Source organism: Mesoplodon densirostris, chromosome 17 (genome assembly GCF_025265405.1).
Source record: "Mesoplodon densirostris isolate mMesDen1 chromosome 17, mMesDen1 primary haplotype, whole genome shotgun sequence".
Classification (NCBI taxonomy): Eukaryota; Metazoa; Chordata; class Mammalia; order Artiodactyla; family Ziphiidae; genus Mesoplodon; species Mesoplodon densirostris.
Genome location: NC_082677.1, coordinates 18,525,272 through 18,552,723, shown reverse-complemented (window position 1 = coordinate 18,552,723; position 27,452 = coordinate 18,525,272). Strand labels below are relative to the sequence as shown.

Sequence of the window (27,452 nt, the reverse complement as noted above, 5' to 3'; positions counted from 1 at the left end):
TAATTTGGGAATTCAAACTGAGGCGCAACCCAAGTAAGTTTTATTCCAGAAGGTCTAAGAGAATTCAGAATTAGGAAGTCTATTGCTGTATCTTAGTAACTGAGAAGAAAAACCATATCATCTTAATAAATTATGACAGATATTTGATAAAATTTATCACGCATCTCATTTAAAACTCGAAACAAATTTGGAATAGAAAGGTAATTCCTTATTTGATAGTTTTGTATTAAGTGCAGTACTTTCACTAAACAAAAGCGCTTCTAGTCAAAGCAAAAACAAGTCTAAGTTGCCAGTTTTCCCCACCTTTATTTGACATTATTCAGTAAGTTATAGCTAATACAGTATGATTTGGAATCAAAACAAGAGGTAGAGCTATGGTGGCTGGGCTGGGGGAGCAAAATTATCATTTTTTAGAGATGACATGATTTTCTATTTAGATAACTTGATAGAATCAACTATAAACACTATTAAAACTAACATTAGAGTTCAATAAAGCAACCAGATTCAGACTGAAGCAGAGGTCACCCTAACCACCCTTTACCTCTACCACACAATAACGAGAAATGGGTAGAAAATTTAAAAATTTGTTGATTTTTATGTAGCATCTTAAATTTCTAAAAGTCTTCAGTTGTCCTGAACTGCAGACTTTTCTCTCTCCCATCTTAATGCCTGTAATGGGATTTTTCTCTCTATTTATACTCTTTCAGTATTAAATCTAAGCAGTAGTAGTGCCAAAATCTTTAAGGAAGTTTAGCAGCTATCTAGGTGGTTTGGAGATGGGTAGGGACCTTTTCTTGAAACTGTTTGCATAGAACTTTTCATAGGTTGGGGAAAGCTGCCAGTTATGCATATCAAAGATCAACCTATTTCCACCGCTACCAGTCCCCCCATAGAGATTGTGGGAGCCATACCCGGAAAGAGTTTCTTTTACTAAAAGCCAGAGGTTAAGCATCAGCTATGAAACAGGGTGCTTAGTTCAAGAAGCTATACAGAGATGCCTGCTCTTCAGTTTTTGAATTCTGTGTTAATGAACAGTGAGTATCATATAAAAGATGTGTTATCTTAGACTTCTCTTGAGATTCATGATATGCATGTAACAAAGATGATTTTTAATGTACCCTAGCTAATATGTTACTATCAATTAGGAATTAATGTGGATTTCTTTTTACAATAATGTACAATGATATAACTGTTTATTTTAGGGAAAAGGAAATGGAGAATTTTGTCAGTGTTACACGGGCTTACAGAAGCAATTTAAAATTACTAAACTGTCACCAGCAATGGGTTGTAAATTTAGACTATCAGCCAAAAATGACTATGGTCCAAGGTAAGATACATTTTAATGTAGATATTGTAGACTCTTCATTTGTATAAATTATTCACAGTCCAAATTACCCACTAAAAATTCTGCCTTAGTTATCACTTCATTGATATAGTTAAGATGTGTTACTAACCTAGCAAAGCTATAAGAGAATTTGTTAATTACATAAACAGTAGTTTTAAAAGAATACTAATTCACTTTTAGGTATCTGACCTGGTTACCATAAAGATATTACCAAATCCAAGATATATTATTGGATTATAATTAGTTATCAAAATTATCATTTGCCCCAAAAATGTCACTTATCAAAAATGAGTTCTTTGGCTATAAAAAATAACTGTTTTTCATTCCTTCTTGAACACCATTTGCTTCAACAGTGGTTTTAGTGAAGAAGTCTTATATTACACTTCAGGCTGTGCCCCTTCTATGCCAGCAAGTCCTATATTAATTAAAGCTGGGGTTACTTGGTTATCCTTACAATGGAGTAAACCCTCAGGAACACCATCAGATGAAGGAATTTCTTATATTTTAGAGATGGAGGAAGAAACTTCAGTAAGTATGTATTTTAAATATGGTATTTAAAACATTTTCAGTGTGACATTAATCCTGATACAGTAAATATTGCCACAATAGTTAGATCGTTTCCCAAATGCTTTGAAACCTTGGTTGGTTACTGTTTGGGAGGGACTGGAAGTGAGGGACAACTCAGCCTTTTGTTTTCTTGATGTGTTGGAGGGGGTTTTGGTTTTTATGTGTGTTTGGATACATTTTATGCCTGGGAACAACACAGACTACATTTTAAGTATATATGTTTTGGGGAAAATAAAGAGAGGGAAGGATCACCACAGCCTTAGACTAAGCAACTCTAAAAGATAAGAAAAGAGAATGTCTCCCTTCTCCAACTGTGTTCATGCATTGCTTCTCCAAGTGCCACAGAAACTTTGAAGAGCCTCACATGAGACTATATAGTGCAGCCTGAATCTAGTTACCAATGTCTCATCTCCTGTGAGCTAGAACTGAGCTAAACAAGAGTTAGGCTGTCTTCTCCTAGTTATATATAGTTCCATAGCTTTTCAGAGTTACTTTGAAGCAGTATGAGTCAAAACTGGCTTGGTCCATAGACAACTAATGAGAACATACTGTATAGCACAGGGAACTCTATTTAATGCACTGTGGTGACCTAAATGGGAAGGAAATCCAAAAAAGAGGGGTTATATGTATATGTATAGCTGATTCATTTTGCTGTACAGTAGAAACTAACACAACGTTGTATAGCAACTATACGCCAATAAAAATTAATTTTAAAAAAATAGCTTGGTCCATTCTAGGTGTATACCCAGAAGAATTGAAAATACATGTTTGTACAAAACTTTGTACACCAATGTTCACAGCATTAATCATAATAGCCAAAAAGTGGGAATAACCGAAATGTCCATCAACTGATGAATGGATAAACAAACTGTAATATATCCACGCAGTAGAATATCATTCAGCCACATAAGGGAATGGAGTACTGACATATGCCACAACATTAATGAGCCTTGAAAACATTATGCTAAATAAAGAACCCAGTAACAGAAAACTGCATATTGTGTGATTCCATTTCTATGGATATAGGCAAATCCATAGAGATAAGAAAGTATATTGGTGTATAAGAAAAGAGAGAAAGTGACTGCTAACCAGAAAGTAAAGTACAGGCTTTATTCTGGAACTAGGAATTAATGGTTTCACAAGCTTATGACTATACTATAAACCATTGAACTTTATACTTTAAAAATGGGAATTTTATGGTTTGAGAATTATATCTCAGTCTTTTTAATTTTTAAAAATAACATTGGGAAAGTAGTGAAGCATTGTCCCTGGGGCTATAAATAATGCCAAATGTAAGTGACATCACAACCTGCCAGCACAACCAACTATTCATCTATTCACCTAAACACAGTTATGTGTTCGGGGAAAGTTAAATATGTTAAATAGTTATGGTTTTGTTTAGCTCTTGCAACGTCTGTCTGAGAAATTCCTGTTAGTTCTAGGGATAAGCTTACTGATGGTGATGTTACCATTGTCTCTCATTTTCCCTCGACACAAAGATCTCCTCTTGGCTACTGTATTTACTGAGAATAAGTGGCCTTCTCCATCCTCCTACAAATGTTCAGTAGCATTTCTGGATCTGTCTACTCAAGATAGAAGCATCAAGGTGAAAATTACCCTCAACCAAGTATTAATCACATTGCACGTAACAGAAGATGAAGAGGACCTGAGTCTTTTCACATATTCCTTATTCCCCATATTTCTGCTGTTAGACCTCTAATGAAGACTTATTTTCCCTTTCCAGGGATATGGTTTTAAGCCTAAATATGATGGAGAAGACCTTGCTTACACAGTGAAAAATCTCAGACGTAGTACAAAGTATAAATTTAAGGTAAGCTTTGAAAGCCCTTGAAAGATTTGTTTGTTGTTCTTTTTGTTTCTGTTTTAAAGGCAGGTACATGCCTCATTCCTGTGGGGGTTTTGGGGTTTTTTTGCGGTACGCGGGCCTCTCACTGCTGTGGCCTCTCCCATTGCGGAACACAGGCTCTGGACACGCAGGCTCAGCGGCCGTGGCTCACGGGCCCAGCCGCTCCATGGCATGTGGGATCCTCCCGGACCAGGGCAAGAACCTGTGTCCCCTGCATCGGCAGGCGGACTCTCAACTGCTGCGCCACCAGGGAAGCCCATTCCTGTGGTTTTAAATCTTAAATATTTTGGCCTTTTCAAATGAGCTTTATTGTTTTACTTTCTTACTATATAATAATGCTTCTCAAACTTTATGTATTTAAATTCAAAAGTCTTAATGTTTTACAGGAGTCTTATTTGCAAAATGTGAACACAACATCTTTTAAAATGTGGATGTCATTGAACATAGTCAGAATATGCTTTTTTGGCAGGTATATCAGAAAAAAGTAATGATATTTTAATGCTCTGTCTAGTGGTGCACAGTTTCAATTGTCCAGTCACTAGTAGTTAGTTGATGAAGGTGATATCTACCATGTGTCTTCACTGTAAAGTTGTTCTTTTTCTCTTTGTAATAAGTATTTTTTAAATACTCTGTAGACATCTTGTTCCTCATCAAAGTTTCACCCACTAGTTTTAACACCCATTGATAATTCTTGCCTGAATCAGTTATTCAGTAATCATGATTAATGGTTGCCAAGTGGTGATTTTTTAAATTTTATCATTCCTTCTACATTTATTAATTGTCATTATACTCTAAGGAAAAGCTTTCTTTTCTCATTTATTTATATCAGTATGAACTCATGGATTCCTGTTTACTGAGTGGGTTATATTTTGTTGCTATGGCTATCAGTTATGAGGTTCATATTGTCTTTGATTTGGGAGCCCTTGTCAGGCTGGCTTCTGAATTTTTTTGACATGTCCCCACCCCATCATTCTTTGAGCCCACCCTTTCTGGAACATGATATTTCATTCTCATCTTGTACTTTCTCTTCATCAACCTTGATATTGGCCATTTCTCAAAGCACCTAGGTCCTTTAAGTGGACAATGGTATTTAGAAGTCAAGATCTGGGTAGTAAGTATACTTAATGCTATAAGGGTATTGCTACTCCTGGGCATCCTCTCAGTGGACAAGGCTAAGAACTAGCTGTATGTATGTTTGTCTTGTGTGTGTGTATACACACACACATACACAATTTACATGCACAAACACATTTATATTCTTATTTCTAGTATATCTATTTTTAAAAATCATGAGTTCACACCAAAAACCTCCATTTAATCTAGTGCCATGGGTTAATTCTAATTTTCTCCCTTTCCTTATTTCTAACTCCCATCATCATCAGTGATAAACTTTGCCCCACATATGTTCACAGTATTTACTTATTGGATGAAACTCCTCCTCTTTCCTTTGTATCCTTCCCTAGAGTCCTATTCAGGGTGCTCGAGTTTCTACTAGGCAGTTGCTGCTGCTTCCACCCAACCTACCTCATGTCATTCTTGCTGCTTGAGGCCTGGAAACTCTATGTATCATTCTTGCTCACTTGAAGCAGTAGCATGCTTTGAAAATTCTTCTCCTATGAAGACTCCTGAAAATTCTGTATCTTTCCTAGTATTTCATCCATTCTAGGATATATTTTAGCTCTGACTTGGTTGGTGATATGCATTGCTATTTCTTGGCAGACAGTGCCTGAATTAGCTAATATACCAGTTAGTATAAGCCAGCCTACATTTTTATATAGAGGTTTTCCCCAAAATGTAACAGGATGCTTATTAGTTGATAAATTCAACATTTGAATTTTCCTACCATTGCTTGTTTAAACAACTTATTTCAAATAAATGATAAAAGCCATCGTAAATTGTTTTCACTATTAAAAAGCAAAAGATAACTTTTATTACTCCTTGAGAACCTAAGAAAATTTTAATGATAATGGGAAATTTGATTATGCAGTGCATAATGATTATATTTGTCATGCTTTATTTTGTATATTAGCTTCATTTTTAAAACTTCTGATAACACTGAGTCATTTTAATTTTCAAATTCAGTTTTTATTATTGACAAGATTTATAAAATACCTAAGAAGTATGTACATTTATTCCAGTTTTCCTCTTTTGGTGTTGCATTGCATTTTTGCTTTAGTAATGATTATCATACCAGCAGATCTTCAAAAGAGAAGTTGTTAATGTCTTTATAATCTGGTAAATTTATTTTAAAAATTCTGGGGGTAAGGCCTAGCAATCTGTATTTTAGCAGGCTCTTCAAGTGATCCTGATGCTTGTGAAAATTTGAGAACCACTGATCTAGAGGAGGCAAAAAAATATTAGGAAATAGAAAATGGTGACTGTATGAAGTATTCTAGAAGCTCAAACATTTATTTTGAATCTGCCATGTACTGGGTGCCAGCTGAGGTGGGGTTGAATCATTAAATCCTACTTCTATTGTCTGAGTCTTCCTTTCTAGCTTGACATTTGCAGTCTCCTCTTTCAAGCAAATATATCAAAGTAAAATCTTAACACTCTAAAAGAAATCACAGAATACTAAGCAAAAGCAATAAAAAATTAAAAAATGCAGGAAGTAGTGACTAAATAGTATATTATTGTTTGTAAAGAAACAATAAGGAGGGCTTCCCTGGTGGCAGTGGTTGAGAATCTGCCTGCCAAGGCAGGGGACATGGGTTCGAGCCCTGGTCTGGGGGGATCCCACATGCTGCGGAGCGACTAGCCCCGAGAGCCACAATTACTGAGCCTGCGCGTCTGGAGCCTGTGCTCCGCAACAGGAGAGGCCCTGATAGTGGGGGGCCCGCGCGCCGCGATGAGGAGTGGCCCCCACTTGCCGCAACTGGGGAAAGCCCTTGCACGGAGGCGGAGAGCCAACACAACCATAAATAAATAAAATTTAAAAAAAAAAGAAACAATAAGGATACGATTAACATAAAATTCTAATTTGAGCAAGTTTACCAAATGCCAGAGTTCTAGGCTGTACAGTAAGGACAATCCTAGGACACTCAAAATACTAAAACAAAATTAGAACAACGAAAAAATTTAAAGGACAAAAGAAAAATGAAAATAAAGCATAAGAGAGCAATCAGCATTCTTAAAATCATTTAAAATTCAGAGTGATAAACAAGTGAACAATGCTAATTCCATCCAGTGGTTCACTTGGAAGCTGGGCTAGGACCTAGTGTTCAGATTTTAAAGAAAGAGTTAAAACCTTCAGGGCTTCCCTGGTGGCGCAGTGGTTGAGAGTCCGCCTGCCGATGCAGGGGACACAGGTTCGTGCCCCGGTCCAGGAGGGTCCCACGTGCCACGGAGCGGCTGGGCCCGTGGGCCATGGCCGCTGGGCCTGCGCGTCCGGAGCCTGTGCTCCGCAACGGGAGAGGCCACAGCAGTGAGAGGCCCGCGTACCGAAAAAAAAAAAAAAAAAAAACCTTCAGAGACTAGTGGCCAGTCCCTATGACTCTGGGCCACTAGAAAACTAATGTCTTATTTCCTGAAGTTCCTGAAAAATATGTTTTCAAGTAGCAAGCCTTCTAAAAGTCAGGGTCTGAGTACCTTGAGCTGAGAACCCTTAGATACCTTTACTTAAGCTTGTTACTTGTTTTTGAGGCCTTCTCACAGGTGAAGAGAAATCAAAACAGTATCTGGGTCCATCAATTTCACTTATCTTCCATCCTTGAAATCTGCTCATACATCAGCATCTATGACAGTATAGAGTCATGTTCCCTCTTCTTTCTCATCTTGTCTGTTGTCATTTTATGATGTCTCCCTTTCTCCTCTGCCCTTATCTAAGTGTGCCCAAGTTTAGTCCTTAGTTCTACTTGGAATATCCCTTTCTGCCTTGGATATATCATCTCTTTGCCTTATGCCAGCTGTCATTTCCGTCCTAAAGAGTACTAAATCTCCAAACCTGTTCTGTATCATTTTCAAGCTAATTGCTTACCTTCTAATCCAAGTTATATTTTATACCTAATCTGTCTGAAACACAGCTTTGCCTCCAAAATATAATCTCCTTAATTTGCTATAAGGTTCTTTATATTCCAACCCATTCAGTTTTTTAACTGCACTGCCTTTCACTTCTTACTTGAACTGGCTCCCTCACCACACTGAATACTCATCCTTCCCTGAGCAGAGCTCACTATTTATTATTCCCTTCTGCTCCTGTACTCACATCTTTCTGTTCTCTCTTACCCAATCTTCCCCTTTTCACTGCTGTTGTCTGTGAAAACCCCGTTATCACTTTCATTTGCTTTTTCAAAGCCTTTCTGGACCATTTTAGGCCATAGTAATCTTTCTTCTGTTGCCTAATTCTTTTGATATGCATATTGCCTGTCTGCATAGAATCTGCACAAAGATTCTAAACTCCTTGAAGGTAAAAAGTGCACCACACCTAGTTATTAGCACAGTGCTCCCTCTGTGGTGGACACTAAATGAATGCTTTATTTGTAAAATTTGGGGGAAAATATGGTTTTATACCTTACTGGCTAACTGAAGTAAAAGTCAGTGCTAACATATATAGCTTTAAAAACATAATTAGTGGATCTTATGGTTTTTATGGAGTCTGCTTTTACTTTAAAAGCTTCCTCAGACTTCCCTGGCAGTCCAGTGGTTAATATTCTGCCTTCCAGCATGGGGGGCGCGGGTTAGATCCCTGGTCGGGGAACTAAGAGCCCGCATGCGGCACGGTGCAGCCGAAGATTTTAATAAGTATATAATTAAGAAATAAAAGCTTCCTCTGGAGGGGGCACTGTAGGGGTAGGGGACTAAGAGGTACAAACTACTAGGTATAAAAAAAAAAGTATAAAGACATACTGTACAACACTGCCATATTTAAAATGGATAACCAACAAGGACCTCCTGTATAGCACGGGGAACTCTGCTCAATGTTATGTGGCAGCTTGGATGGGAGGGGAGTTTGTGGGAGAATGGATACATGTATATATATATGGCTGAGTCGCTTTGCTGTGCACCTGAAACTGTCATAACATTGTTAATTGGCTAAACTCGAATATAAAATAAAAAGTTTTTTTAAAAGAAGACATTGGGACTTCCCTGGTGGTGCAGCGGTTAAGAATCCACCTGCCAATGCAGGGGACACGGATTCGAGCCCTGGTCCAGGAAGATCCTACATGCCGTAGAGCAACTAAGCCTGTGCACCATAACTACTGAGCCTGTGCTCTCTAGCCCGTGAGCCACAACTGCTGAACCCGTGTGCCCCAACTACTGAAGCCTGCACGCCTAGAGCCTGTGCTCCGCAACAAAGCCACCGCAACGAGAAGCCCGTGCACCGCAAGGAAGAGTAGCCCCCATTTGCCTCAACTAGAGAAAGCCCGTGCGCAGCAACGAAGACCCAACACAGCCATAAATAAATAAGTTTCTTTTTTTAAAAAAGACATTGTACAATACAGGGAATATAGAAAATATTTTATAATAACTATAAATGGAGTATAACCTTAAAAATTGTGAATCACTATATTGTACACCCTGTAACTTATATTATACATCAACTATACTTCAGTTTTTTAAAAAAATCTTCCTCTAGTTGTGAGGTTTAAGTAAACACTGTGTACTATGTTGAAAGTGTTTTGACCCCCTTTGTAGTCTAACTGTAGCAGCAGAGTGAGAAGACATCCTGAAATTCTGTCTGAATATGTGGGAGGACTGATGAGGAAGCCTGAGCAAAACTGAACAACTGGACTAAATTTTACTGAGTTCTCATGGGTTGCATGAGTTATTTGGGGTAATAGATTTATTTAGATCCTCGTCTGTAGTGTCACGTCATAGTGGTCCCCACCTGTGGCTCATTCATTCAGCCAGTAATTATTGAGCATCTGCTCTATGATAAATGCTCTTCTAAACAATAAGAATTCAATAGCGATCAAAACAGCTAATATCCTAGTGGAAGGAATAGACGACAAACAAGCAAACAAATATTAGATAGTGATAAGTGCTATGCAAGTTAACTAAAATAGGGTGAGTTGACAGAATGACTGGGTAGTCGAGGAAGTCTTTGGAAATGACATTTAAATGGATCTGAATAACAAGAAGGAGGTGGCATGTCAAGATTAAAAAGAACATTCCAGGCAAAGGAAATAACTGCTAATGTAAAAGACCTGAACCTTTCGAGTGGAGGTAGTCGGGTGGAATCACATAGGGCTTCGTAGATAAGAATTTAGATTTTATTCTGGTAAAATGAGAAGCCATGAAGCTGAGAAGTGATAAAGTCCCTCTGGCTGCCATGTAGAGAATAGATGAGGTTAAGGAAAGGAGTGGAAGCTGAGAAACTAATTAGTAGTATGTTACAGTCATTCAGCAAACATAAAATAAAGGAGGCTTTAACTAAGGTGGTGGTAGGTATAGAAAACAGAGAAGTGGAGGTAGAGTACAGGATTTACTAATAGATTTGACAAATAGGTTTAGAGAAAGGATCAAAGATCCTTCTAGATTTTTGGCTTGAGTAACTAGGTAAATGGTAGTAGTGCTTTTTACTGATGGGGAAGAACAGAGATGGAGCAGGTTTGGAGAAGAGAAAATCATATCAAGTTTGATATTGGACTTGATGAACTTTAAGTTCAGTAGAAGAGATAGGTAAAAATATAAACACAGAGCTTTCTTGGTGGCTCAGTGGTTAAGAATCTGCCTGCCAATGCAGGGGACACAGGTTCGAGCCCTGCTCTGGGAAGATCCCATATGCCGCGGAGCAGCTAAGCCCGTGCGCCACAACTACTGAGCCTGTGCTCTAGAGCCCGTGAGCCACAGCTACTGAGCCCATGTGCCACAGCTGCTGAGCCCGTGTGCCCTGAACCATGCTCTGCAACAAGAGAAGCCACCGCAAGGAGAAGCCTGCACACCTCAACGAAGTGTAGCCCCCCCTCGCCGCAACTAGAGAAAGCCCATGCGCAGCAACCAAGACCCAGTGCGATCAAAAATAAGTAAAATATATAAAATTTTTAAAATATATATGTAATTAAATTTCTAAAGTGAAAAATATATTGAATAAGTATAAATTATTATAAATATGAATTATTTGACTGTGGCTGGAGGATGTGCTTTGAAGTTCACTCAAGTGAACTTTTTGCCAGGAGTCCTCAGCTTCTTGCTGTCTCTTGGTCAGAGGTTTTAGTTCCTCCCCACATGGGCTTCTCCATAGGGAAGCTACACATACCATCATTTCTTCTACATTGTTTGTTAGAAGCAAGTCATTAAGTACAATTCAAAGGGAAGAGGAATTAACCTTTATCTTTCAAAGAGAGGAAATTCAGAGAATTTGTGGGCATTTTTTTAAACCCCTGAAGAATAATAAAAGAATAAGTTAAAGCAAGCCTAAAGCCCATCAAGTATCACCAGATTATAGCTTGTTCCAGTGATGACTCTTGTTTAGTATCAAAATGTTAGACTTTGTATTTTCAAGACTGATTCTAAAAGGGGATTATTTTATACCTGAATTTTCTTCATATATGCTAAGTCTCTTTTTTGTTTTTGTTTTTATTTAGTTTTTAAATTGGGTTATAGTTGTTTTACAATATTGTGTTAGTTTCTACTGTACAGCGAAGTGGAGTTCCCTGTGCTATACAGCAGGTTCTCATTGGTTATCTATTTTATACATATTAGTGTATATAGAGACGTAGATGGATCCCTTTTTGTTTTTAATGCTGAGTCCCTTCTGAAGACAGGCAATTCTCACATATATCATTTGACTGAGCCTAGTTGTCTCTCATCACTTTGTTCGTTAAGCCAATATCATTAGGTATCAAACAATAATTATTTTATGTCTTTGTGTTCTCATCATAGGTTATTGCTTATAACTCAGAAGGTAAAAGTAATCCAAGTGAAGTAGTTGAATTTACTACATGCCCTGATAAACCAGGAGTACCTGTAAAGCCCTCAGTTAAAGGAAAGATACATTCACATAGTTTTAAAATAACTTGGGGTAAGATATTATGCATACTTGTATATCATTACTTTTATATTTGATTAAAATGATTTGAATATTTAGATCATTTTTAAGATACTTGAATAAATTTGTTAGCTCAAGTAAGTTCACTAAGAAATGTGAGACTCATTTACTGTTTGAGGATGGCTTTGTAGTCACACATACGAAGTTCAGATTTGATGGAGGAAGAACTTGGGGTCCACTGTAGAACTTTGAGCAGGGGCAGCAGTGTGTGAAATGAAAGATTACTGAACTTGTAGCTACAGTTTCTGGTCATCCTGCTTTGCACGAGAAATTAAAATCATTTAAAACAAAAATTAATTGAGCACCTGCTTATGTACTACCTTATGCAAAAACAAGAGAGTAAATGAGATGCTGGGGTTAACTTTTTTTAAAAATCACTGCAGGTGATTCTTTTTTCTTTTAGAGCAATCCTGAGTTTGGTATTCTGTCTATTATGAGTTTATGTGATTTTTTTAATTGTATATACTCTGCCTAATAACACTTTTGCTTCTTTGGATAGACCCACCAAAAGACAATGGAGGGGCAGCCATCAATAAATACGTAGTAGAGATGGCAGAAGGTTCTAATGGTAAGAATATCTATTAAAAATTGATAGATTTATACCAGTCTACCTTTACTCTTCATGATTTTTAATTTTGTATAATCTTTTTTCCTCTTGATTTTTTCCTTTGTTTGTAGCATTTAAGATTTTGTCTATTATGACCCACTTTAAGTTGTAATCTCCAGAAATACAGTGACTCAAATGCAAGACTGCTATATAGCTATATTATTTTCTTATTTTTTTCCCTCCTTTGTTTGCACTGCTCAGTTCCAGTATACCTAAAGTCTTCTGAAGGTTAGCTTACTCAGTTAGATTTATACCCAGATGTATCAGAAAAACCATCTTCTAAAATTTAACTCACATTATACTAGTTTTAGTAATAAATTCTTTGCCTAGTAAACTTTATTCTTGAGTCACACATTTAACAATCTTTATTTCTATCAAATGGCCTATTTCCTTGCAAAAAATAAGGATGTCTTTTAATTAAGACTAAATGTCCTATGGTATTGGTTCTTTCTATTCTTTGTGTGTTTTAATGTTATTACTGGCCCAGTAAACACATTTAAAATGTTTAATTAAAAGTAAATTATCAATCTAAGCCAAAGTCTGTACAGAGTTAGAGATATTTCACTTCAACAAAGCCATGCAAATTTGTCTAGGAAGCTGCACACATAAAGAAAATTAGATCATTTCCAGGAAACTCAAAACAGGCTTACATTGTTTCTGACAAATTACATAAACACTTACTTAGTGAAGCTAGGATACCTGCTGTGTCCATGATACCAAAATGTTAAACATTACCTGGTAGCTGATTGAACATAATTCTTCACCTTACAGGAAACAAGTGGGATATGATATACAGTGGAGCTACTAGGGAACATCTTTGCGATCGACTGAATCCAGGCTGTTACTATCGTTTTCGAGTTTACTGCATCAGTGATGGAGGACAGAGTGCGGTAATACTTACATGCAGATTTTTTTTTCCAAGTTTGGTCAAATGAGATGAGATCATCAGATGCCACCTCAAATATTGAAATAAATCATAAATGTATAACCCAGGTGGTTAAATTTATAGTGACCAGACTATTCTAACACATATAGTACTTAGCTTATGGTCAAAATTCAGTGAATATCTATTGTCTGGTTGCTGTTTAGCTTTGGGAGAATAAATATATGAAAACATTGCAGACAATTTTATAAAGATAAATTTTAGGATGATGCTCAATAACCCTACCTAACAAAAATAGAAACAAAATAATCGTAGGCTTATTTAGTGCACCGTAAATTATATGTATCAGGACAAACCATAAAATACCATTTACTGTTTAAATACAAATTCTAAATATCCACTTATTTCAGAAAAGTTTGGCAATTATTTCACTTATTAGAGACCCCAAAACCAAAATGGACTTATATGTGCCATTGATTATATATGAGACATTTGTAATGTTCTGGAGAAGTATGTTTTTTAATAGAAGTGATTTTTTTGTTTTTTAATGAATTCAACCAAGAATGTTTCTTGGAGTATTCATAATTGTTATTATTTTTCAAATGGGATTTAATGCAGTGAAAGTAGGTTTTTTTAATGAATTATAAGCATTTGGTTGAAAATGAGAGTACTGTGAAACTGAGTTGCAAGTCCTGCCAACAGGCTTTGGATCCAATTGCTTCATTTTCTTTAATAAGAAAATCTTCCTAGATTAAAAAAAAAGCAAACCCCCACTCCCCTCCCCCCACCAAAAAAAACCACCTATCTTTCTAATATAGCATCTGTAGTATTCTTATATGAATGCCTTTCTGAATAAGGTGATGACCAAATATTTATGTTTGGAAAAAGTTTAAGTGTAAACCTTAATACAGTGCAGATAATGAATATGGCACTGAGTTTGTGTCAGTGTTTTTAAGAGAAAGTTTTTAAAAATAAAACTAAAAGATTTTTTTTAATAGCATAGAAATTAAAAGTATTACCAAATACCTGGAAAGATGCCAACTACTTGGGAAAACTTACCTGATTTTTAAATTATTTTTAGGGTGAAAGAAAGAAGGAAAGATTTTTTTTTAATGATAAATAAATTAATGTTGGGCCTCCCTGGTGGCGCAAGTGGTTGAGAGTCCGCCTGCCGATGCAGGGGATACGGGTTCGTTCCCCGGTCTGGGAGGATCCCATATGCCGCGGGGCGGCTGGGCCCGTGAGCCATGGCCGCTGAGCCTGCGTGTCCGGAGCCTGTGCTCCGCAGCGGGGGAGGCCACAACAGTGAGAGGCCCGCATACCGCAAAAAAAAAAAAAAAAAAAAAAAAAATAAATTAATGTTTAGGTTAAAAATATCAGTCAAGTGGACAAAATAGTCTAAACCTTCTGAAAACACAGCAGATAGCATTTACAGAATGTTAAAACATCCTTTTTTAGAAGAGGTTTGTAGAGCCATTTGGACATGATCAAAAATAATGTCCATTGGGTTATATGGAGGGGTTTCTTTGCTGTTTTGAGGTTTTTTTTTAATTATGGAAAGAAGAAAAGAGAGTTTTTTTGGGAGGGGGCGGTTTCTGGTAACTTTCTTTGTATCTAGTAGTCACATAATACGTCTTTATTTTATTTGCCTGTATAAAATTTGAGTTTTAATAATTTAATTGGGTTTGATTTTATTCAGAACTTTATTCCTTCTCTGTTGATAGTCAAGTACAGTTTCAAATTATTGGTGCAATCTTTGTGTTTGTCTTATTTTCCTCTAACAAAAGCAGTCTGATTATTTGGCTTGGGGCATTTTCGTTTTGTTTTTGCTTTTGTTTTGGCAGGTATCTGAATCTTTACTTGTGCAGACTCCAGCTGTGCCTCCTGGCCCATGCCTCCCTCCCAGATTACAGGGTAGACCCAAAGCAAAAGAAATACAGTTACGATGGGGTAATTTTCATTTTGGTAATAAATTATAATTAAGTTAGTATTAAATATATTCCTCTTGTTAAACTGCATGAATCTTTCCACCTTTAGGACCCCCTTTGGTCAATGGTGGATCACCCATTTCTTGCTATGGTGTGGAAATGTCTCCTGTAGAAAGAGATGAACCCAGAGAAATTTACCAAGGTTCTGAAGTGGAATGTACAGTGAGCAGCCTTCTTCCTGGAAAGACTTACAGCTTCAGACTGCGTGCAGCTAACAAAATGGGGGTAGGAAGACTGAGCTGACTGAATTATAATCGCAGTGGTATTTCATATAACATACGTCATTTGTACCCATTATTTGACAATTTTGCTTTCAACATGCAACTCCAAATTTTACAATTTTTAATAAGCCTCTGTTGATAAATAAGAGAGAAGTCAGTGTATACCATAACTTAATTGTTACAGAATCTCAGTATTTTCAAACCCCACTTACAATATGTGACACTTTGGACTTTAGCTAAGCTAAAGCTTGCCTTTCAGGCAGTGCTAATAGGGTTTACTTTGTAAAAAGAGTAGAAACTTGATCATAAGATGAAACACTTAGAGTTATTAAGTGTTTTGAGGCTGGTTAAATGAAGCATTTACTTTCAGTTTGCAGCTAGTTGTGATTCATTTTTTGCCTAAAGGAGAAAACTTACATTCTAAGCATTCTGGTTTTGTGTGGGGTTTTTTTTTTTAATATTATGTATGTAGAACTCCATAAAATGGACAAAACAGGTGATATCTCCATTTTACTGCTGAGGAAGCTGGGGCTCAGAAAAGCTAATACCTGCCCCAGCAGTCACACAGACGAAGAAGTGGTGGAGGCCAGCCACTTCCTCAGACCCCAGAGCCAGCGCCCTTTCCACTCAACTGTGACACCTCCCGTCCCTCTGAATTAAAACTTCTCTAAAACTTCTCTAAGGACAAAGCAGTGATTTCTTACTTTAACTGAGTTAGCACTGTGTATCTTTAAACTACAGTATAATTAAAATTTCATAAAGTTAAACTGACAAGTCTCTCCCCATTATTTCAGATTTTAGTAAACTGTGCTGTGTTTTATGTCTCATTCTCCAACTGAGTTCATTATATCTGTAAACTTACTTTTAAATTTCTTACATGTCAGTTTTATATACTTTGTTGGTAATTCCTTGCGTACGTCATTCCTTCCTTTCTGGAGTCATGATTTTGTCAGCCCCTCAAGGCTGCAGTACACTGGGATTAACATCTTTAGTGCTAGTGTCTTTAACCTATATTTTCAGGTTTGTGATAACCTGTCAAAATCATCTTAAGTAAATATTTGTTCTCTGTATTTCCAGAGAATTTAATTTTTACACCCTACTAAAGCTATTCTAAATTTTAAGATATAATTTATGCCCATCATCTCTCATGCCTTTAATTGGTATCCATTTCTTCACTCTTCACAGAATTTCTTATTTATTTGACCAACCCAATTACTGAATGCCCCGCCCTTTTTACAGAAACCAATTCATGAATAAGGGGCAAGAGAAGAAACTACAGTAAATGAAACTTTAAAACACCCCACATATTTACTTCCATGATCATTAATTAAATCTTTACTTTCTGTGATTTCTTTTAGAATTTTATTATGTCCAATTAGTCTTAAAGGAAAGGGATGATGAATTTGATTTTTTGTGAATATTTATGGAGAGCTGTGCAGTTGGTAGGTGAAAAATGAAAACACTGGTTAATATTTGTTTTTCTAGTTTGGACCATTTTCAGAAAAATGTGATATTACTACAGCCCCTGGACCACCAGATCAGTGCAAGCCCCCTCAAGTTACATGGAGATCTGCAACTTGTGCACAAGTGAATTGGGAGGTATTGTAATTTCCTTGACTTATATTTAAGTGATTAAAACAGTTTATATAAAAGAATAAAGATACTGTGCATTTCATCTCCATAAATTATACAAAGAGTAAGTCCTAGTTAAATTCACTTGGTAAAAAGTGAATTCTTTTTTCTCTTTGAAGCATTTAAATAAGGTATATTTACATTACAAGTATTTAGATTCTTGTTCCTGATGTGCTTTGTATTTTATCAAAGGCTTTGTCTCAGTACAGAGATATTTAGCCACGGTAAGCTTAATGTTCAGAACATTCATAAGAATTAGTATAATACTATTTCTCTTATGTTTATTATCTCTAGTATATTTATTGCATATAGTAATAATCAATAATGATAATTATTTTCATTTTCCTTTGAAATTTAACAAAGAAAATGTCCTTGTACGATTTAACATTTATATTACTTAATAGAATTGTTTTGAAGTATATTTACATTAAAGTACTCTTTCTAAAGTGATTCAGTCATATTTCTACTTCTAATTGAAAACAAAGTTATACTTTTTGACAAATCTTAAATTCAGGTGGCCTTAATGAATAAAAATGTAATACTGAACAGTTTAAATTCTGTTAAACATTTTTTAAACATCCAAAAACAATTCACTTTTTTATATGCTCAGGTAAAGAACATTTTTGCCCAAAAGCTATTTAATCATGTCAGGACTTAAGACCTTTATCCTTTTCTTAATTTAAAGGTCCCTTTGAGTAATGGAACTGATGTCACTGAATATCGATTGGAGTGGGGAGGAGTTGAAGGAAGTATGCAGATATGTTACTGTGGGCCCGGTCTCAGTTATGAATTAAAAGGACTTTCACCAGCAACTACCTATTATTGCAGAGTCCAGGTAAAGGCGGTCAGGGCCTTGTCACTTACTCTATCCAGAGTTTTGCGTCTTGTGAGCATTTTCATGATCACGTCTTTACCTTTTGGGCTCTGTTAATTTGTAGGCTCTGAGTATTGTGGGTGCAGGCCCTTTCAGTGAAGTAGTAGCCTGTGTGACTCCACCATCAGTTCCTGGTATTGTGACTTGTCTTCAAGAAGTAAGTGATGATGATATAGAAAATCCCAATTATTCACCGTCTACATGCCTTGCAGTAAGCTGGGAAAAGCCTTGTGATCATGGTTCAGAAATCCTTGCCTACAGCATAGACTTTGGAGATAAACAGCCCTTGACTGTGGGAAAGGTTACAAGCTACATTCTAGACAATTTGCAACCAGATACAACATACAGGTACACAGTAAAAACTATGTTAATTTTTGCCTAGACCAGAGGGACACATTAAATAGAATAATCATAAACTAAACTTTTTTTTTTAATATGGCACTTAGAATACGAATTCAAGCCTTGAATAGCCTTGGAGCTGGTCCTTTCAGCCACATGATAAAATTAAAAACTAAACCCCTCCCTCCTGATCCACCTCGTCTGGAATGTGTTGCCTTCAGCCACCAGAACCTTAAACTGAAGTGGGGAGAAGGAACCCCAAAGACATTGTCGACAGATTCTGTTCAGTACCACCTTCAGATGGAGGATAAGAATGGAAGGTAGGTGTGTCTAATTGTTTCTTTATATAGTTTCTCAGGTCTTAAGTACATAAATTTTTTTAACAATAGAAATAAAGTTTTAAAAAACAGAGTTAGAAGTCTCATAAAAAATAATTTTTAAGTATGCCATTTTTGAAACATCAGAAGACATAATGAAGTTTTTCTGTTTATAACTGTGAGGGTGATGCAAGAGAGAAAAAATTAGGGGAACTATTATTTGGCTCTCATCTCTTACCCATTTCCTCTCTTCAAGCTAGTAAAAGAAACGTAATCTGTGCTGCAAAATAATCTCTTCAGTGCTTATTTCCAGCAAGAGGCAGTTTTTACAGTAAATCATTGATTGGCTTAAGGCCTTTGAGATCCTTGAAGGCAGGGATTATATCTCACCCTCCTCCACACCCTCACAGGGCCTGCACACTAAGTGAATGCAGTAGTTTACTTCCTCACCATCAGATCTTAGACTCTCTGAATAAATAGTCCAGTCCCCTGGCTACTCAGGTTCTTCTCTGTGCTACCATCCTTTACAGTCTCGTTACATCCATGCCATACCCCACTAAATCATGCATTTGAATTATAGTGTTACTCAAAATAACTGTGGTGTAAATTATTCAAATTCCAGTCTGGGGTAATTTATTGATATTATATCCAAAATAAACAATGCCATATATCTTTCGCAGCTGTTACTCTAATCTTTTAAGAATTTGGTTTTTTTGTTGTTGGTTTTTCTTTTTTGTTTGTTTGCTTTTTCACTCAATTTATTAGAAATAACTTGTATGTCTGATAGATTCAGAGTACCAGGGACAGTATTTCCCAAGATTACTTTGTTTTTTGTGTTGGGTTTGTATCTTAGCCAAGTATTCAATAATGGAATATTCAAGGTACTTGTATATAAGTACTCTCTATCAGAAGTACTTACACATTTAAAATAGCATACAGAATTAAACATACTGTATCAACAGTAAGAGCATTACACAGAGCAAATAGTATTGATCATTTCCTGAAATCTGTGCCTCTATGAATGTTCGCCTTTGCTCTTGGCAGAATTTTATGTACTGTTTGTAGGCTTATCTCTAGAAGGAAATTCTTTGCCTTGCCACAGGTTTTTGGTATAGCCATTTACCTTTAATATATGTTGTTACTGTTAGGTGAATTAATTCTTTAAGTTATTTTTATCCCCTTTCTAGCATTTACATTTGGGGTAGTGCAAGAAGGTTTACTGGAAACAGGTTTAATTGGTGTTTGGTTGAAAGATAATAGAACAAAGATTCTATTAAGTATAGATTATATTAGTTTATATTCTTATTTTAGAACTTTAGCAGTAATTAATATTTAGCTAGCATCTAGAGAATTGTTGTAGGGTATGGGGTATGGCTTATGGTCTTTGGCTGTGGAAAATAAATAAATTAAAACATTTTATGATATTGTAAACTTACCATATAAACTTAATGCATTAAATCAATTTAATATCTTTAGTTACTTTCTTTTGACTTTTCACAACTCTTTACACTTGCTGTGGGATCATGTCAGAATGCTACCTCAGCTGTTCCCTGACAGGTTTATCATCGTTCAGCTTTTTTCGACAGTGGTTTTGCCACTGGTTGTTTTCCTATCATTTAAAAAATTGGAGATTCAAAAGGCAAGGCTTATGTAATTACTGCTTCTTGGAAATACTCTTACTAAAGATCATTAAATATTTCTTCATTTTTAATCTAACTACAGTTTTCAGACTGTTAGAACTATATGAGTATTCATTATTCATTCCTCAGTTTCTGAAAATTCTTAAAATAGCCAATCAAAAATTTGGGGAACATTCAGCATACGGATAACATATATGATGTTAAACTTTCCATTGAACAGTTCAAGTGGATAATTTATGGGAAATTATATATTATCTCATACTGTTATGTAAATCTTAAGAAAACTTCACCAAATCAATTAAAATTATGCCTGGGAAAGGGAATTCTCTTTTTTATGCAACAAATTGTATGCCTATGACTCTAGTTAGAAATAATTTATAATGAAAATTGTGATGTACTGAGTATCCTTTAAAATGTGAACATTAAAAAACAGCAGTCAGAAACAAAGCTTATACCAGAAGCCTGAAGAGAAAAATTTAGCAATAAATTTTCAGGAAACCATGTCAAATTGGGAAATTTACTAATTCTGTGATTTTCATTATCTGCCGAAAAAACACAGATTTATTGTGTGACAAACCATTCCTGGCATTAAATTCTAGGAGTAACTTATTACTCCTAAATAATGTCCGAACTGTATTTTTTTTAGTGGTTTTTAAACTTTTTTCATAAGGTAGTCAAGGTTTATTTTTCATAGGAGTCATTTCCATTTTAGGTTTATATCCCTGTACAGAGGTCCATGCCATACATACAAAGTACAAAGACTTAATGAGTCGACATCTTATAAATTCTGTATTCAAGCTTGTAATGAAGCAGGGGAAGGTCCTCTTTCCCAAGAATATATTTTCACTACTCCAAAATCTGTCCCAGCTGCCCTGAAAGGTAAGTTATACATCCTCAAGTTATTTTCTTTAATAATAAATTAAATGCACTTTTCATAAAGTACTTTTGTACTATTAAAATTTATCATCCAGGGGGCTTCCCTGGTGGCGCAGTGGTTGAGAGTCCGCCTGCCGATGCAGGGGACACGGGTTCGTGCCCCGGTCCAGGAAGGTCCCACATGCCGCAGAGCGGCTGGGCCCGTGAGCCATGGCCGCTGAGCATGCACGTCTGGAGCCTGTGCTCCGCAACGGGAGAGGCCACAACAGTGAGAGGCCCGCGTACCGCAAAAAAAAAAAAAAAAAATTATCATCCAGGATGTGTCCAACATCTAAATTATAAGAAGGAAATTAGACAAGCCTACCTACTGGGACTTGCACTTAATAATAAAAGCTATTTTATCTGGCATATTGATAATCAGACAAGTGCTGGTTTTTGTCACTGATCTTTTTAATAAACATAAAAGTACTAAATTGAATAAGTAGGCTAGTTTTCTAATAGGGTCGTTTGCTGTTTCCACTATTTTTACTTAAAGAAAAAAATCACAATTCTGGTTGTTTTGAGTCATTGCTGTTTTCATTCGTTTGGATTTCAGGGAGAGAGCCAGGTCACTGTTTAGCAAAACATAAATAAATACTTAGTAAACTTGAATTTTTAAATCAAATTTACATACACACACATTTGTGTATATATTATTTATTTAAAATTAATTTCAGCAGGGTTCTTACTTTAAAATGACCCTGGAAAGTAAAAAATACTAAAATTCCTCACCCTCTGAGGACAAATCACAAAGATTTCTAGTACAGTGTCCTGGGTCATATACTTGAATGTATCATTTGTTAAGCAGATCCATAGTTAGCAAGACTGTTCTTTGAACAGTCTTTCTAATAATGCTGATGGATTTCACTGAGTTATTTTTCTGTTCCCTCATCTGGTTTAGTGTCTCTTTACCTTAAGAAGATTGCTGATTTTAACACCTTTGTACCCCACTATTGAGTAAGGCAGTCATATATGTGGTCAGGCAGCTAGGTGTATTTTTCAACTCACTCTCTTAGAAGATTTCTTAAATTATAAAATATCATGTTCTAGTTATGCTCTTTGAAGTACCATAAAAGATGCTGTAGAACTGCCATTGGCTTTTTTTAGCTCAGGGAAAATATTACTTATCTTACAGAACTTTTAACCAGTCTGGCCATTGGAGTGCCTGTAGATTATATGGCCTTGAGATGGTAAGAGTTAGCCATTGACCATTTCTCTGCAAATTTCAAAAATTCACTGATATTTATTTCAAGTTTGTAACTATGTTTTAAAGTCTGTTGATTTTGACTGAAACAAGTGTCTGTGTGATGTGCCACGTTAAAAATCAAGTAGAGCAGATTTTATTTATATTTGTTCTCTACAGCCCCCAAAATAGAGAAAGTAAATGATCACATTTGTGAAATTACATGGGAGTGTTTACAGCCAATGAAAGGTGATCCAGTTATTTACAGTCTTCAAGTTAATATGGTGGGAAAAGATTCAGAATTCAAACAGGTATGTGCCAAATATAATTCTATAGATACACACTTTCACCTTTTTCATTTTTATGTATTTTCAATGCAGGATTTGACTACCTTTATCATCCTAATTCAAAAACATTTGTTCAGTGCTTACTATGTTCCAAAGATGAGTAACTACACAGTATATCAGGATTCAAAATCTTTTGGGTGTGAACTGCACTTAAACAGAGTATTCGTTCATTTGACAGGTATTTATTGAACTCTGTGCCAGGCACTCAGGATACAAGTGAACAAAAAGTCCCTGCCTCTGTGCAGCTTACATTCTAGTAGAAAAAGAGATTCTAAAAGCAGATAGACACATCAGTATATCATATGTTAGATAGTGATAGCACAATGGAGAAAAAATAAAACTGGATAAAAGGATTAGGGAGTACTAGGGCGAGGGACAGCTAGTGCTATTTTATATAGGGCAGTCAGGTGACATTTGAACAGAGACCCAAAGGAAGTGAATATGGGGAGAAGTGTTTCAAGAAGCAGAAACAGTAGATGCAAAGGCCCTGAGGCAGGAGCATGCTTGTTAAATTTGCTGTACAAGACGAAGGCCACTATGGCTGGGGCAGCATGAGCAAAGGGAGGAATAATAAATGAAGTCAGGGCTTTAATGGTAGGGGGTCTATGAGCAGGCATGGAGATCATGTAGGGCATTATAGGTCATAGACTTTTACTCCATGTAAAATGAGAAGCCAGTGGAGGATTTTGACCTGAGTAGGCACATGATCAGACACAAGATCATTGTGACCAGAGTAGGATGAGGACAGATGCAGAGACAACATTGAAGAGGCTTTTACAGTATTAGTAATAGTCATAGTTATAATGCAGTGTTGTAAATATGACAATAGACACAGTTATTATGGAAGCCTAGAGGAAGTATCACCTTCCTGGTAAAATTTCAAAGATAGGTTCCTGATAAACAGTGAATAGCCGATGAAGTGGGCAGCTGTCAGTGTCATTATGACTTTTATAAAGAAGTTTTTATGCAACTCAAAAGCCTTATTTCTGTAAGCATTTCATCTGCTTGTTCCTTTTTGCTGTTACCCTTCTTGATTTTGAGGGCTTTTAAGCTGGGTTGTTTTCATTTTAGTTTCTTATTTTGTATTTTCTTTTCTCACTATTAAAAAATCAGTCATCTGTTTTATTTCACTCATGCTGTTATAACTATTAATAATAGAATACCTTTCAATAAGGTATAATTTTTTCCTTTCAAGTTTTGCTAAATATGGAAGCATAATTTCTTAACCGAAATTACAAAAGGCCCCAAAGAGTCGGACTAAATTTGGCATGTGATTGTTTTTCTTTATTAAGCCATCTGCAAATTGACATGATAATTAGATTTGAATATGATTTACAGATAAGCAGGTTTCCTTCCAAGGAGGAAACAAAATTAATATTAAAGAAAATGTAATTTCATTACATGTTCAAAGGAAATAGGGACCCCACATTTGAGTAGTATATGAATTTTAATAAATATATCACTACATGAAACAACAGTGCTAATTCTAATTTAACTTAAAAGCTAAATTAACCCTATCACCAATTTTACTTTAGATTGTAAGCATACTGTAAAACTTAAAATACTGATTTCCTTAGAACTTCATCATATATATGCTCATCTAAATCTCTTAAATGTTTATAAAATTTTATGATTTATTGGCAAGTTGTATTCCAAAAGTTTGAAGGTCATTTTTTTAAGAGTTCAATCTCATTCATGGGATTTTAATATATTACTTAAAATTGACTTGCTATTCAACACACATGTATTAAATACTACATATAAAGAATTTGAGGGGGCTATATTATTAATAAGTTACTGTTCTGATTTCAAGAAAGCTGTTTATTAGACGTTAGTAAGCAAGCAGAAATTTTGTAATCATGACATTCTATGTAAGCAAACAAATAAAAGGTCATGATAAAGATAAAACATATTTTATTAAAAGGAATGATTTTTTTTCCAGCTGGACTTTGGAATGTTTTCCAAAAGGATTATCATTAAAGGGAGTCTTTTTGGGGGGCTGATGAGCTTAGGAGGAACCATGAACTCTCAAGTATGACTTGAGTAAGGCTCAAGAATGGAGTGTGTACAATGGGGGAAAGCGGGGGGTATGCTGGTGGGATGAACTGGGAGATTGGGATTGACGTATATACACTAATATGTATAAAATAGATTACTAATAAAAAATAAAGCTAAAAAAAAAAGATTGGAGTGTGTAGTGGAGGAGGCCAAGTCTTAGTGGGTCTTCATTCTACAGCAGTAGGAACTGTTGATGTTTTTAAGAAGAGGATTATTATTCATAATTTGGTGGTTGAGTTTCTAGGCTAGCCTATTAAAACCTGTTTAACCTGTAGTATTGCTGGGTTTGGGGACCTGGAAGCAAATTAGCCTAGCAGCAGCCAGTACTTATGACCCTGGGCCAAACTTAGAAACATATTGATTTCTTTACATTCTTCCCTTTCTTCATCCCTCTTTGATCAGTCAGTGGCTTTCACCAAACTCTTGCTGCCTTCTTGCTGCTCTGTGCCCTGCTCTGTAGCACCTCCCCGAGGCTTGGCCCTGTTCTCTAAAATTACACTCTTCCTCTGACTCTTGCCTCCCTCTCTCACATACATCATAATTCTCATATACACAGTATAACTGACCTTATTGCCATTAGGAGAAAGACTCTTTCCTTGGGAAAATTCATGTCAAAAGTCGAGTGTCTGCTGGCTCTTTAATCTTCCCAGAAGTGTATACATTTTTTAAAGCAAGTGCTTTTAAACCAAAAGCAGCATTTCAAGTGGTATAACAGGGTGAAGTGAACATATTGGGGGACAGTAGAACCACCGTCAAAGCAGATAAGCACCATCTGGGAGTCTGTACCTAAGAGAGTTCTTGTGTCCAAGCTCATTAATGTTACAACTACCAGAAAAATTAATTCAAATTGGCTTATAGGGGCTTCCCTGGTGGAACAATGGCTAAGAATCCGCCTGCCAATACAGGGGACACGGGTTCGAGCCCTGGTCAGGGAAGATCCCACACACCGCAGAGCAACCAAGCCTGTGCACCACAACTACTGAGCCTGCGCACTAGAGTCCGTGAGCCACAACTACTGAGCCCACATGCCACAACTAATGAAGCCCACGTGCCTAGAGCCCGTGCTCCACAACAAGAGAAGCCACCACAATGAGAGGCCTGTGCACCACAAGGAAGAGTAACCCCGCTCGCCGCAACTAGAAAAAAGAAAGCCCGCGTGCAGCAACAAAGACCCAACGCAGCCAAAAATAACTTTAAAAATTAATTAATTAATTTTTAAAAAATTTCAAATTGGCTTATAAAGTATAAATCCTCTTAGGGAGAAGCCTGTAGGTAGGCAGGTTGATGGAGAAGCTTAATGAAGTCATCAGGGACAAAGTTTCTCTCAGTGTTCAGTGCCTGCCATGGGGAACTTACACTTTCTTATTCACATTCAGGGAAAAGATAGCACTTGGGTTACAAAGCCATCCCTGAAGCAGTGACTGTGCCAGGGCTTAAGCCAGCCAGGGCCCACCTCTGGAGTTAAGCCTCAGCCAGCTTCTCCTAGGACATGGGCTGTACTTTGGATACCCCATCCAAAATTAGGGTATTGTTGTCAATGTAGGAGAACGATTGCTGGGACTGTGGCCTGTTGGATTCTATACAATTTCTTCCTTTCTTAAACTTCTGAACTTCAGATTCTCAAAAACAGTTGCTCCTCAGAGTGGCCTGCAGACGAAATAAACCTGAATGTCTAGGAGTGGAAACCACAATTCTGTTTTTCTTTCGCTGGTTTTGTTTCTTTGTTTTTAAGTTCCAAGTGGTGCTTAAGCACAGTAAATTTCAGAATTGCTCTAGAGATAGCCTCATCCACCAGAGGACAGACAGCAGAAGCAAGAAGAACTACAATCCTGCAGAGCCTATGGAACAAAAACCACATTCACAGAAAGACAGACGAGATGAAAAGGCAGAGGGCTATGTACCAGATGAAGGAACATGATAAAACCCCAGAAAAACAACTAAATGAAGTGGAGATAGGCAACCTTGCAGAAAAAGAATTCAGAATAATGATAGTGAAGATGATCCAGGACCTCGGAAAAAGAATGGAGGCAAAGGTCGAGAAGATGCAAGAAATGTTTAACAAAGATCTAGAAGAATTAAACAACAAACAAACAGATGAACAATACAATAACTGAAATGAAAACTACACTAGAAGGAATCAATAGCAGAATAACTGAGGCAGAAGAACGGATAAGTGACCTGGAAGACAAAATGGTGGAATTCACTGCTGTGGAACAGAATAAAGAAAAAAGAATGAAAAGAAATGAAAACAGCCTAAGAGACCTCTGGGACAACATTAAATGCAACTACATTCTCATTATAGGGGTCTCAGAAGAAGAAGAGAGAGAGAAAGGACCAGAGAAAGTATTTGAAGAGATTATAGTCAAAAACTTCTCTAACATGGGAAAGAAAGTAGCCACCCAGGTCCAGGAAGCACAGCGAGTCCCATACAGGATAAACCCAAGGAGAAACATGCCGAGACACATAGTAATCAAATTGGCAAAATTTAAAGACAAAGAAAAATCACTGAAAGCAGCAAGGGAAAAATGACAAATAACATACAAGGGAACTCCCATAAGGTTAACAGCTGATTTCTCAGCAGAAACTCCACAAGCCAGAAGGGAGTGGCATGACATACTTAAAGTGATGAAAGGGAAGAACCTACAACCAAGATTACTCTACCCAGCAAGGATCTCATTC

At 36.5% G+C, this 27,452-nt stretch overlaps 1 protein-coding gene across 6 annotated transcripts in view; it reads left to right on the top strand.

Annotated features, from left to right (window-relative positions):
- The window catches only part of FNDC3A (fibronectin type III domain containing 3A), a 173,176-nt gene that overhangs the window by 134,197 nt on the left and 11,527 nt on the right, over positions 1-27,452 (top strand). For all 6 annotated transcript variants that reach the window (XM_060079607.1, XM_060079603.1, XM_060079604.1 and 3 more), the window contains 14 exons: positions 1,203-1,327; positions 1,699-1,873; positions 3,657-3,743; positions 11,604-11,742; positions 12,269-12,337; positions 13,148-13,266; positions 15,104-15,209; positions 15,297-15,472; positions 16,954-17,067; positions 17,786-17,935; positions 18,039-18,322; positions 18,421-18,633; positions 20,983-21,149; positions 22,549-22,679. In XM_060079607.1, the coding sequence (XP_059935590.1) occupies positions 1,203-1,327; positions 1,699-1,873; positions 3,657-3,743; positions 11,604-11,742; positions 12,269-12,337; positions 13,148-13,266; positions 15,104-15,209; positions 15,297-15,472; positions 16,954-17,067; positions 17,786-17,935; positions 18,039-18,322; positions 18,421-18,633; positions 20,983-21,149; positions 22,549-22,679 (2,055 nt within the window). The remainder of the gene's footprint in view (positions 1-1,202; positions 1,328-1,698; positions 1,874-3,656; positions 3,744-11,603; positions 11,743-12,268; positions 12,338-13,147; positions 13,267-15,103; positions 15,210-15,296; positions 15,473-16,953; positions 17,068-17,785; positions 17,936-18,038; positions 18,323-18,420; positions 18,634-20,982; positions 21,150-22,548; positions 22,680-27,452) is intronic.